The sequence below is a fragment of the Mobula birostris genome, chromosome 14 (genome assembly GCF_030028105.1).
Source record: "Mobula birostris isolate sMobBir1 chromosome 14, sMobBir1.hap1, whole genome shotgun sequence".
Lineage (NCBI taxonomy): Eukaryota > Metazoa > Chordata > Chondrichthyes > Myliobatiformes > Myliobatidae > Mobula > Mobula birostris.
This window is the reverse complement of record NC_092383.1, coordinates 59,276,052-59,290,159: the sequence shown is the minus strand read 5'-3', so window position 1 is coordinate 59,290,159 and position 14,108 is coordinate 59,276,052. Positions and strand designations below refer to the sequence as shown.

Below are 14,108 nucleotides of genomic sequence, written 5' to 3'. Positions count from 1 at the left end.
CCACAGGTCCTCATTGAATGTTCACCAGTGGAAAGGGTGAACATCTTCAAACTCCTGAGCATCAACATCTCGAAGGATCTGTGTTGGGTCCAACACATTGATGCAATTGTGAAGAAGGCCTACCAGTTGGCCTGGTAAGTTGGAGTTGGAGGAGATGTGGTATATCACCAGACACTTGCAAATTTCTACATTTGTACAGTGGAGAGCATTCGGACTGGTTGCATCACAGCCTGCTATGGAGACTCCAATGCATTGGATCTAAAGAGGTTGCAGAGGGCTATAAAATCAGTCAATTCTATCACAGGCACAAACCTCCCCGCCATCACAGATAACTTCAAGAGGCACTGCCTCAAGAAGATGTCACTGATCATTGGGAACCTTCACCATCCAGGACTTGCCCTCTTTTTGTTAATACCATCGGGTTGGAGGTAAAGAGCCAAAAGAACTACACTCAATGTTTTAGGAACAATTTCATTTCCTCCACCATCAGATTTCTGATTAGTCCATTATTCTTCTTTTGCAGTATTTATTTTTGAAACATTTTTCTTTCTTACTTATCCTGTACTGCTGCTACAGAAGGAGAAATTTCACAACAGTAGTATCAGTGATGATAAACCTGATTTGCATTCATTTCGGCAAGTGCTGTATGTGCTGGCCCTGGTTTGATGCAAACACAAAGAGTTGACTGTTGTACAACAGGCCTTGTGCATGCAACTTGATGTTAAACCCTTTCTTCCACTGCTGAGAAGTGATTGGTAGGGAATTAAGTGTGGCGCAGTGTGGGGAGATGATTGGCTGAGATGATCAGGAGGTTGGAGGTTGAAGCTTGAACACTGGGTGGGAAATCATTAGTGTTTCAGCATGTGTGGAGAGTATGGGAAAAGATAGAGGGAGTAGGGAACATTCTGGGAATGGGGAGAGAGTTTACTGTGAATTGGAGTGGTCTGTGTAGCTGGGAAGACGATCGTGCAGACAGGTGCTGAGGGGACAGAGTGCAGAGTGAAGATGTCATCAGAGTGTAGAGTAAGTAGTTCATAGAGGATATTGGGGAAATAAAGTGTCAAGTGCACTGGAGACAGAATTGTTAGGCATAGGTCAACTATTGAGGGGAGTGATGACATAGGCATGGAGTGGAGCTTGAGGATGAGAAGATAACATTGGCCTTCTCAGGCTGTCCAGAACAGCCTAGGTGGAGGTGAGCACTTTTAAGGAAGTAGCCTTAATTTTGTGGTTAGAAAGTGCAGCCATGTGCAAAGCAGCTGTCGATCATGGTTAAATTTCACTTGGGCGATGTCAGCCCTGTGTTGTATGCTGGCCACTGTCACCGTGATTGCCTTGTGATCTCCATACACCAAATACCAGTATATCACACAAAAGAAAGTGGAGGCTTCTCTGGCTGTAAATGTTGTAGTGCAAAGCAACAGCTGCAAAAGAGTTTGGTGATACTGCTGAATTAGTTTATCGTTTACTGATGACCCAGTCTTCAGAAAATGTGCAATGAGACCACACCTAGAGTGTCATGTGCTGCTCTGGTCTCAGCAGTAAACACAGCAACAAGCACAAAACAATGGAATGGTATGTTTTGTGCAAAAGGAAGTAATGCTAAAAGGACAATAACAGGAGAGAAAATGAAGGGTTTGAGAACAGGGAAGCAACAATGGGATAGGGAAGAGGTGAATGCTTTGGATGTTTGATAGCAGTTGGCAAAATGGTAGAATGAAATACGTTCTGAAGTTGGTAACAAAAAGAAATTAAGGATGATGGCTGAGATGAAGCCCTTCACTCCAACCAGTGCAATCTTATTTAGATCGGGTTTGGTATGTGTCTGTGCCGCTATGGTCAAGGGGTTGGGCCGAGCATACTCATTTTTAGTGGTGAATTGAACAGACTGCTAAACTATTTGAATGGTATTTGTTGCTGACCAATGTCAACTCTACAGTCAGCTGTTCTGTATTTCATGACCAACTGTCTTTGCTTTGGGAAGAGAGGAGCTAAGAAGATCACTAGAATACTTTTAGGAATGTGAGGCTAAACCAAGTCAAAATTCTGTGTAATATAAGACATGCACTGAATCTAGTATTTTGGTAACCACTGAGCCAGCTTAATTTTGCAATGTTTCACTGGGAAGCTAGATTTTTCCTTCAGACAGTTTTAAAAGGCAGTACCTTAAGGTCTGAATTGGATTAGGCATATCGTTCAATGACTACCAGCAGGGTCATTTTTGCAGGGTTTCACTGTCAGATCGTAAGGCTTTGGATTAGGAATCCATTTACCTACCTTCTGAATGGCACTCCTGTCAATCTGCTGCACTCTTCATTGTCCAAGCAGAAAGTTTCTGCCTTCCTGTTGATGGACTCCTGGTAGTTCAGGTAGTGCTGAATGGGGTCAAATGACCAGGACTAATGGAGTTGTTCACCGTCTTGTAAATCCATTTTGGCTCCCTGCATTTACCTGGCTTTGGACAATCTTTATGAGGACGTCTCAAAGTCACATTAGTTTCCTGAAGATTTATTTCTACTTTTCGACATCAGCTTTATACTAAGTTGGTTTGTACTTGAGAAGGTCCCAAATGCATCAAGACCTTGAACTCTCTTGACATTGTGGCTTCCATACTAGTGACCCAACTCAAAGTATTACTTTGTTTTTATTATATAAGACTTTCCAGGCATGTAGAAGGCATCTGAAGATTGATGTCATCACTGTAAGTATGTACTGAAAGTTAATTAAAGTTAGAATTGTGTCATTGGGAGAGAGTGAGAGATCCAGGTAATGCAGAGGAATCTAAGGATCTACAGGAAGTGTACACTCTGTCAGTGAGAAAGACAAGGTCTCGTTATCATACATAGCCATTGAACCAAAGGGTGGGGAGGAGGCAAGGCCATGCATAGGACTGGCCATATACATTCCTGTTATGGCCCACCCCCGGCAGTCTGCAGACAATGAAGAAACTGCATCAGGGCATAAGGATGAATCATGGTACTACTTAGTTCAGTGATAAACAAAAGAAGCAGTTAATCAATTGCTTTAGTGTGGGGACTGATCTAACTTGCCTCTCAGGATACTATAACACCTTGACCACCAATTGATATAGCATTGGAAGTGTTGCAGCAATAGCTGTGCATGACAAGCTTGAACTGAATGGTCAGGCAGAATTTAAAAAGTGCTCCAGTGCAATAGGGGTCTTCTGTTTATTTGAAGGTTAGAAATGTCCTTGCTCATTTGTGGCACTCCATGCTATTGATGAGTTTAAAACATTGCATAAATTTGCCGAGAGAAGCTGCGTATCTCAGTTTTCAGAAGAAGGGCGTAAGCCATGCATCAGGGAGATAGTTCTAAGCTGCTGACCAGAAAGTGTTTCAGAAGTTCATTTTGTCAGGTGGCAGGCATTGATTGATTGATATGACAGATCACCTAAGATGAGAGGAAGAGCCTTCAGAGTCCATCATATGGGTAGATAAACTGGGAACATGGAGATTGTCATATTTTGCAAAGTGGAGATTAGGGATGTCACGTTTGGTTTTGAGGGTTGGGATTAGGAAAGATGGCATGCTGAGACCCAGAAGGCCTGTCCTGAAGATATTGTGATTGGGGATCTAGGATAAGGAGGTAAGAGTATACATTTTGATAAAGGAATTGTGGTGAATATGGTCGTCCTTTAGGAAAGGAGCTGTGAAATCTCAGCATGGTATTTTAGAGAATGAGTTATGGAGTCTGGGCTTGGTGTTTCATAAAGAGATTGGGGAGGCCAGGCTTGGTATTCTACAAAGAGATCATGGAATCTGGGCTTACTGTTTTGGAGGGTGGTTTGGGGAATCTGGGAACTTTAGAAGGGGGGAATCAGAGAGATTGCACTTGGAATTTGGAGCAGGAATCACGAAGTCCAAGGTTGGCATTTTGGGGAGGAGTTCAGGGAGATTGTGTGTGATGTTTTGGAATGTGGTCAGATGATGAAGTTGAGTGTTGAGGGGAAAGAATGGAATCAAAGGCAGGCATGTAAACATGGGGGGATAGTGACAACAAAGGAGAAGATATGTTGCTGTCCTGTGGAGCATACTGAAGGAGAATACGAGATGATTGACTTTTGCACAGTACTGTATATGTCAACGTGGAGCAGAGAGTGAGCTTGTAAAGTTGGCAGGAGCAAAGGCTGTCGGGAACGGCAAGGGTGGAGCACCGCGGGAGTGGTGTGGGACAAGAGGCAGAGAAGGAGTGCGGAGTGCCAAGGGCAAGGGGGTGGTGTGGGTACAGACACACCCAGCTCTGAGACACCAGTCAAGGCCATTTGATTCCAAACAATTGGTTTATTTATCATTGTAGAACGTCACTCTGGTTCTCCACATTTTCCAAAGCATGATTCCCCTCTCCCTGCTACTTTCCCAATCTCAGTCCACATTGGACACCCTATTCAGAATCAGATTTATCATCACTCACCTATGTCATAAAATTTGTTTTTTTGCAACAGTAGTACAGTGCAATATATGAAATTATGATAGCATTGTGCTAAAGTTTAGGCACTGTAGCTATATGTATGTGCCTAAGACTTTGCACAGTACTGTAGGAGAGCATTTAACTTACTAGGTGGCTTCCCTGTTTCAAGCTGTTTTTTTAAAGATTGGTTCCTTGGGAGTGACCACCCATAGGAGCCTAGAACAATGTGTTCTGATTTCCTTTGCAGTACTCCAAATGCAGGGTTACATTGGGAGTAATGTTAAGAAGAGCAGCAGGAGTGTACAGATCATGTCAGGATTGCAAAGGTGACTCAAAAGGGAAATAAATTGGCCTCATCTACTGACTGTAATGGTTTGACCTGGAAATAGCCTCAAACATGATATACTCCAGGTTAAATTAACTTCCATTCACATAGTTCTTGAAAGAAAATGCTATCTGATTTAATTTCTCAGTCCTCTATCTAAATAATCAGTGTCGTCATTATTCCAATAGTATTTTCTCTAGTTAATGTTCTCATAGGAGCACATTAATTATGTGTTTTTTTTAGAACAGTACATCTTTACCACAGTGCAGGTTGACGGTATTAAGGACCCTTAAGTTTTGTGGAAATGACTACTTTGATTCTTTTAATCTAATGAATTTAAAATTGAAGAACATTCTTAAAAGGCTCATTTTCAGGAATAAGGGTGGGAAGTTATGCAGAATTTCAGCGAATTGGCTTGAAATACCGTTAATGGTAAAAGTAAAATCACTGAAGCTAAAGACCTGATTACCACCAAACGCACAGAGTGATGACAATCAGCACTCAAGATTACTGCTGGGATCTTCATATTTGTAATCCATTATCATATCCGTTATCTTACTGTGTTATCTGATGATGGCTTCATATCACATTATTTGAATAAACAGTTCATGGCATTCCAGCTTTTAAATATAAGTAAAATTAGTGCTAACATTTCTTAACACTACACTTAACTATAATCATGTCAAATTGAAATTAAAATTTTGCTATGCTCAATATTTTGAGGAAAAAATAGGGAACAGTCCAACAAATCTTCTAGGGAGCCTAACCCTGTGGAGTCCTCAATTAATATTGGACAAGTAGGTGAAAGATTTTCCATTTACAGGGGGTCTCTTATATCACACTTCACTCCATTATCTACATCGGTAATGTTTTACTCGTCAATGGTTGACATTTGTTTTGTAGAAAGTAGGCAGCTGTGGTTAGATTGTTTTGTTTTCTTCATGTGTGGAAACTTCTCTATTTTGTCATATCAAATAACTCCAGCTAATAAAACACATCACATGGCTGACATGTTAGTGCATAAACCACAGCTGGAAGCCTTAACGAGGCTCTCTCTGTTTCTGCTCCCAGTGAGTGTTAGCGTTTCTTGGCACTGCACCTTCCTTCATTCCTCACTTTCTTTTCTTTCCTTGCAGTTCTTTAGATTCAGCCTTTGACAGTGACCTGACTGCTGAGGTAAATTCCAGGAGCCGCGGCACAAGTTCTTCCAACCGGTCTTCACCGTTGTCCTGGCGCTATGGTCAGGCGAGCCCCCGTCTCCAGGCAGGAGATGCACCTTCTGTGGGCAGTGGCTGCCAGCCTGGAGGGAATTCTGGCTGGTTCGTTCGCGGAGACTCCTCCCATTACTCACACACCATGCCCATGCGGAGCTCCAGTAAGTCATGTAACATCTCTCGCTTAGACTTGGATTCTCTGGATGCTGATGATGTGGACCTGAAGTCCATCAGTGCAGACATGTCTGGCTATATGAGTGACAGTGACCTGCTGGGGAAGACGATGAATGATGACGACATTACAACTGGGTAAGTTGGAATTTCATTCTTGTAGCTTCCCAAATGGGATCAACTTTAAACTGTTTTTCAGATTCTTTCTGCATTATTTTTAGTAAATGCTTACCACATGTTAAAATTATACTGATTGCTAAATTGCATGAAAGTGATGTGTGTGCCATTTGGGTCCTAATTTTAGAAGTCATGTTTGAATTGCTCAGTGTCGAGCAGTGATTGGCTCACTGCAAAAAAGAAATAGAAATACCATGGATGCTGAAATACTCAGTAAGTCAGATAGTGTTTGTAGAGAGAGAACTAGTTAACTTCCAACTTTTCAGAATCCAACATAGGCAGTGTGATCAGTTTAGAATCAAGAATATTTAATTTGCTGATTTGTACTTTTAACTAAACAACTATGTTGAAATTCATTTGCTTTTCACTATTCTTTTTAACATGTTGTGACTGGAAACAGATCTTTTTGTTCCAGACAGAAATGTGATAATATCCATTTCTGGGTTGTTCTGTGTCATTCTGCTAGCTCAACTGTGCACTTACTGGTAGAAGTCATGTTTGTGACTCTGAGTGGAAATTGCTTCAGGGCTTGATATGGTGATGATGTCCCTTTGCAACACTCCTTGCAGCAAACTGGGGGTATGAGCACCAAGCACGCCAGTTGAAGGGCAAGTTGACTTTTAGTGGAGAGCCTGTGATCACTGGCATCCTGTTCCACCACATCTAGTGCACGCTGTCGGGGTGCACTTGAATTTCAGGCTTATACGGTGTTGTTGAATTAAAATTGAGAGTACTGCTAGATAAAGAAGAACTAATGGCCTAAACCAATTACAGTATTGGTGGTGATATTTTAATCATTGAATTTAAATTGTTACAATGTTCTATCAAGTAGAAGTATTTAACTATTCATTTATCATTTGCTTCTGCCTGAGATAAACTCTGTTCTGTGTCTTCATTCAAGTGCCCTTTATGCCCAATTGACCAACCATTCCCAAAAGGTTTAGAGGCAAAGCTGTTGTTCCGCGCCTTGTGGCACATCAGGCGGCAACCTTGACGTTCCTTTAGCATTTTTGTCTGTTTTCTTTTACGAGACTGAGTTGCTAGCTCGACACTCAACCCAGCATGGATGGAAAGTGTTAAAGAAAGCATACGGATTCAAATCCCAGACCACTGATCTTGAAGTTGGGTGCAGATGCCAATACACCACTGGCTGGCTGTAGAGGCAAAGTGGTGTTAAGTTACTGTGTGGTAACCAAATGCTTCAACTTGGCTGTTGGAAAATGCAGATTTAGGTAATTGATTAAATTTGAGTTTCTTCTCAACTGCTAATCTTAATAAGAGTAATCATAAAACTGACGGATTGATGTAACTTCCATCTGGGTCCTTGCTGTTCTTCAAGGAAGGATATCTGTCTCTTTATCCAGTCAGACCCGTTTGTGACTCCAGACCCAAAAACATTGTTGACTCTCTAACTGCTTGTTGAGTTCAGAAACAATTAGTCAAGGGCAGTGATATTTGTATTCTGTGAAGCTTCTTGCTTCATTTTATCATGTCTGGCCTAAAACTACATCATCTTGTTCTTGTTTTCACCAGATAATGCTTCCTGCTTCTTGCTAGTCTAGATAAATTTTATTTTATTTGCTCATTTGAAATCTTTTCAGCCTTTGCAAGATATAGTAGAACTATCTCCCTCCAAACTTAGAAAGGATGTTTAGCTATGTAACAAATGAAAGTACACAGTAATTATGTACACATTTTTATTACAGTGTTAAAGTGTCAGAGGTTTGTACTAGTTATCCATGTGCTCAGAAAGTTGAGTAAATTTTCCTTGTTGGCAGCATAGCCTTGAGCAATGCAGGGGAATGATGTGGGTGGCCAAATTCCATACTAAGGACTGGGGACTGTCAGTTCTTATAGGGTCTTCATGCCTGTTCTAAGATAATTATCACAAGGCACAACTCTGCCACTGGACCTCAAGAAGAATCCATCCGTGGAGTGTAACCAGTGAACATGCTCATCCAACAAGATGATGACTTAGGAAAAGAAAAATAAGGAAGCGAGCAAGCAGCATCATTGTGGACCCATCACACCCTGGACATCACCTGTTCCAACTCCTTCCTTCTGGTAGGCGCTTTAGATCACTGTATGCCAGGACAAATAGGTACAAGAACAGTTTCTTTCCGTATGCCATCAGTCTTATGAACACTTGAATTTTAGTCTATTATAAACCAAGTCCACCTGTACATACACAGGTAGACCTCATTGTATATAGTTCAGGATTATTTGCACTATTGTTTTGTTTGCTTTTTGATTCTGTACAGCGAGAGCTCAAGGAAACCGGCATCAAATTCCCTGTATGTGTCCACATACTTGGCAATAATAAAAGATTCTGATTCTGATCATTGTTTTGGATCTATTGCATCATTGTCTTACCAACACAAATAACAACAATTCTCTTTTTGCTTGTATATGCATTCAGGCTCGCTAGTTGGATTGATCAATTTAATATTCTATTTTATTCTCTAAAAATAATTTGTGTCAATGGACAAAGTTAACTAGAAGGCGGCAGAAAAAATCCATTTCTAAACTTTTGCCCCAGACAGGTGTTAATATGCAGGAAGATCAGAATTGGCAGCTTGATTATATTCAGTAATTGAAATTTAAGCTCTTATCTTCTTCCCCTCCCTTTAAAATGAAGCCTTCTCTATTCCCCTGCTGTGCCAGATGTTTTTAAATCACAGGGGAGCCAGGTCATAGAAGGGCAGCTGTTAGAAGATTTATAGGAGAGACAGAAGTTGATTTAGCCTCATGTTGTTTTGCTCTTTTCTCCTTCCCTGAGGGTAATCCCTTTCCTTCAATCTGCCACAATGTTCACATGGTTTGGAAGGGTACTATCTGGAGGGAGCCATCTTGATCCAGTGTCCTGTGACATAACTGAGTGGTGCAGTCGCAATGTGTATCATGAGAGCCTTAAATAAACACAGAATTGATCTTTATTTAGAAAATAAGCTTTATTGAAATGTTTACACTGCTTAATTCAATACGTCAAACCAAATTAGTAACAAATATTTTCTTCCTTCGTTTCATGGCTACCTGAAGAAGAAGAATTTCAGAGTTGAATACTTTGATAATAAATGAATCTTTGAACCTTTGAAATGCTGCTCAGTAATCTCGAGGCAAATAGACCTGTTGTGAATGCGACAGTATGATTTCCGGAAGATATTACACGTAGGTGTACTGAAGAAATAACTTCAGTGAACTATTCTTGAAAGGTGGCAAGAAATGATATCAATGTGGTAATCGCACATATATTAACAGGTTAATTGTAGAATCACTAAAAAAGGAATAAATGTGTTTCATTGTTTATTTTTATCCATCTAAGGCATGTGGGCTTTGCTGGCTGAGCCAGCATTTAGTTGGCCATCCATAAGAAGGTGGGGGTGAGCTGCCTTCTTCAACCACTACAGCCCTTGAGAGATGTGAGTATCATACCCACAGTGTTATTAGGGTGTGAGTCCCCAGATCTTGACCCAGTAAAGGAATGACAATAGATTTCCAAGACGGTATGGTTGTGTGGCTTGGAGAGCAACTTTTGGATGGTGACACTGCCATGCTTCTGCTGCCCTTGCCCTTCTCCCTGGTAGTGTTTGTGGGTTTGGAGGGTGCTGTCGAAGGAGATTTGGTGAGCAGCTGTGGTGTATCTTGTAAATGGTAGATATTGCTACTACTGTTTATTGGTGGAAGATTCAGTGAATGGTTCTGGATGGGGGCGCCATCCAGAGCTTGCAATAGTCACTGATGTTTAGTCTTTGGATTATTCTTCTAATGTGATATTATTCACTAAAGAGTCATTTATTTCTTCCTTTATTAATATCATTTCCTCGGTGTTGATCCGCAGTACCAAAGGATGCCCCTGATTTGCTCTGGGAATGTTTCACTTTAAATTTACAGGTAAGATGAGAAATTCAACAGGGTTAAAGAAAAGGAACTGAGGAGGTGTGGAGATATGGATCAGGGGAGGGGGGTTATTATGCCTGGGAGTGTGACCGAGACAAGGGTGTGAGACTGTAGCTTGAAGCAATACCATTGTGATGTCACGAGTGTCAGTTTTGATAAGTTTAAAAATAAACCTAAATCCTCTGGGTCAATTATTTCTCCATATTTCTTCCATTAATTAACATCTATTTCAGTTCCAAAATAAATCTGGAATGACATAAGTAACACAATGCCTAGTTAAACTGTTCCCGTTAATAGTTTTTTGTTCAGCAATATGATATAGAGAGTGTTTTCAATCTGGAATTTAATTTAGGGAATAATTTTGGGATAAGGAGCTGATGGGCAGAAAATTCTCCTGTAACAGAACATTTCATCAGATGTTTTTTTTTGGCTAAGGGGATATATTGGACAATTTAGACTGACCATTTTCTGGATACTGAAGCAATCATATTTTTACATGTTACCTATTTGCTGTCATGCCACTGAAATGTGGGGCATCCCATCATCAGTGACTTTGGTGTTCTTAATTTAATTTGTACTAGATTGACTACATTTGAATGTGCTAGTCCTGTTTCTTAACACAGTTTTAATTTACTTTAGGGATTATTTAATCAGTCATATATTTTAAAGTACAAATTAGAATGCTGTCTGATTGATTTAAGCTATGTTGCTCATAAGCTTCAACTAATCATTTGGTCAGTAAATTATTAAATATTTGTATATACATGATAGTTCAAAAGTGCCTATAACCAATAAACTACTTGAGACGGGGGGCTTCTTAACTGGTAATGGCCAAAATGGGATTCAAACCTTGTGTGGTGATTGAGACAAAACCACAGATCTGCTCAATAGTTGGCATTTGAATACATTTGCAAAACTTGTGAGTTACTTAGACCATAAGACATAGAAGCAGAATTAGGCCATTTGGGCCATTGAGTCTGCTCTGCCATTTAATCATGGTTGATCCTTTCTTCCCCTCCTTAGCCCCACTCCCCATAAGCTTTGATGCTGCATCCAATCAAGAACCTATCAAGCTCTGCCTTGAATATACCCAATGACCTGACCTCCCCAGTTACCTGTGGCAATAACTTCCACAAATTCACCACCCTGTGGCTAAAGAAATTTCTCCATATCTGTTTTAAATGGTCACCCCTCTATCCTGAGGCTGTGTCCTCTTGTCCTAGATTCCCCCACCATGGGAAACATCCTTTTCACATCTACTCTGTCTTGGCCTTTCAACATTCAAAAGGTTTCAATGAGATCCCCCCCTCATCTTTCCAAATTCCAGTGAGTACAGACCCAAAGCTATCAAATGTTCCTCTTATAATAATCATTTCATTCCTGGAATCATCCCTCCTCTGCCAGCTCATCTTTTCTTAGATGAGGAGCCCAAAACTGTTCACAGTACTCAAGGTGAGGCCCCACCAGTGCCTTATAAATGCATCAGCATCATATCCCTGCTCTTGTATTCTAGACTTCTTCAAATGAATGCTAATATTGCATTTGCTTCCTCACAACCGACTGTACCTGCAAGTTAACCTTTAGCATGTTCGGCAGAAGGACTCCCAAATCCTTTTGCATCTTAGATTTTTGGATTTTCTCCCTGTTTAGAAAATAGTCTGCACATTTATTTCCACTACCAAAATGCGTGACCAGGCATTGTATTTCATTTGCCACTTACTTGCCCTTTCACCCAATCTGTCTAAGTTCTTCTGCATCCTACCTGTTTCTTCAGCACTATCTGTCCCTCCACCAATCTTTGTATCATGTGCAAACTTGGCAACAAAGCCATCTATTCCATCGTTTAAGTCATTTATATACAGCATAAAAAGAAGCGGTCCCAACACCGATCCCTGCAGAACACCACTAGTCACTGGTAGCCAACCAAAAAAGGATCTTTTTATTCCCACTCGCTGCCTCCTACCAATCAGCTATGTTACCAACCATGTTAGTAACTTTACTGTAAGATCATGGGCTCTTAACTTGGTAAGAAGCCTCGTGTGGCACCTTGTCAAACACCTTCTGAAAGTCCAAATATACAATATCCACTGCAACCCCTTTATCTATCCTATGTGTAATCTCCTTGAAGAATTCCAACAGATTCGTCAGGCAAGAATTTCCCTTAAGGCAGTGGTCTTCAACCACCAGGCTGCAAAGCATGTGCTACCGGGCCACGAGGAAACGATATGGTTTGGCGATATGAAACGATATGAGTCAGCTGCACCTTTCCTCTTTCCCTGTCACACGCTGTTGAACTTGAACACCCCCCCACCCCCTGTCCGCTGGTCCGCAAGAATATTGTCAATACTAAACTGGTCCATGGTTCAAAAATAGTTGGGGACCCCTGCCTTAAAGGAATCATGCTGACTTTGTCCTTTCTTGTCCTGTGTCACCAAGTACACCATAACCTCATCCTTAACCATTGACTCAATTCACAACCACTGAGGTCAGGCTAATTGGTCTGTAATTTCCTTTCTGCTGCCTTCCTCCTATCTTAAAGAGTGGAGTGACATTTACAGAGTTCCGGTCCTCTGGCACCATGTCAGGGTCCAATGATTTTTGAAAGATCATTACTAATACCTCCATAATCTCTACTGCTACCTCTTTCAGAACCCTAGGGTGCAGTTCATCTGGTTTGGGTGACTTATGTAACCTTAGTTCTTTTAGCTTTTTGAGCACCTTCTCCCTTGGAATAATAACTGCACTCACTTTTCTTCCCTTACACCCTTCAACATCTGGCACACTGCTCGTGTCTTCCACATTGATGACTGGTGCAAAATACTCATCCCCTTGGCCCCCATTATTATTTCTCCGGCCTCGTTTTCTAGCGGTCCTATATCCTCTCTCACCTGTCTTTTTTTTTACATACTTAAAAAGCTTTTACTATCCACTTATATATTGTTCGCTAGCCTGTTTTCATATTTCATCTGTTCCCTCCTAATGATTCTTTTAGTTGCTCTCTGTAGGGTTTTAAAAGCTTCCTAATCCTCTGTCTTCGCAATAATTTTTGTGTTGTTGCATGCCCTCTCTTTTGCTTTTACATTAACTTTGACTTCCTTAGACAGCCACGGTTGTGCTATTTTACCGTGTGAGTATTTCTTTGTTTTTGGAACACATCTATCCTGCACCTTGTTCATTTTTCCCAGAAACTCACACTATTACTGCTCTGCTGTCATCCCTGCGAGTAGCTCCTTGCAATTTACTTTGGCCAGCTCCTCTCTCATACCACTGTAAGTTCCTTTACTCTACTGAAATACTGCTACGTCAGTCTTTACTTTCTTCTTATCAAATTTGAAATTGAACTGAATCATATTGTGATCATTCTCTCCATAGGGTTCTTTTGCCTTAAGCTCCCAAATCACCTCCAGTTCACTACATAACACCCTATCCAGTATAGCTGATCCCAGTAGGCTGAAGGACAAACTGCTCTAAAAAGCTATTTCGTATGCATTCAACAAACTCACACGCTTGAGATCTAGTTCCAACCTGATTTTCATAATTGACTTGCATGTTGAAATCTGCCATGACTATTATAACATTGCCCTTTTGACATGCCTTTATTATTTCCTGTTGTAATCTGTGGTCCACATCCTAGCTACTGTTGGGAGACCTGAATATAACTGCCATCAGGGTCCTTTTACCCTTGTAGTTTCTTAACTCAACCCATAAGTATTCAACATCTTCCAATCCTCTATCACACCTTTCTAGTGATTGGATGCCATTCTTTACCAGCAGAGCCACACCACCCCTCTGCCAACCTTCCTGTCCTGATACAACATGCAACCTTGGACATTCAGCTCCCAACTACAACCATCCTTCAGCCACGATTCAGTGATGGTAACAACATCTTACCTGAC

At 41.0% G+C, this 14,108-nt stretch overlaps 1 protein-coding gene across 8 annotated transcripts in view; it reads left to right on the top strand.

The window, feature by feature from the left end:
- Positions 1 to 14,108, top strand: part of LOC140209923 (neuron navigator 1-like) — a 672,220-nt gene that overhangs the window by 341,717 nt on the left and 316,395 nt on the right. For all 8 annotated transcript variants that reach the window (XM_072278589.1, XM_072278590.1, XM_072278591.1 and 5 more), the window contains one exon: positions 5,890 to 6,276. In XM_072278589.1, the coding sequence (XP_072134690.1) occupies positions 5,890 to 6,276 (387 nt within the window). The remainder of the gene's footprint in view (positions 1 to 5,889; positions 6,277 to 14,108) is intronic.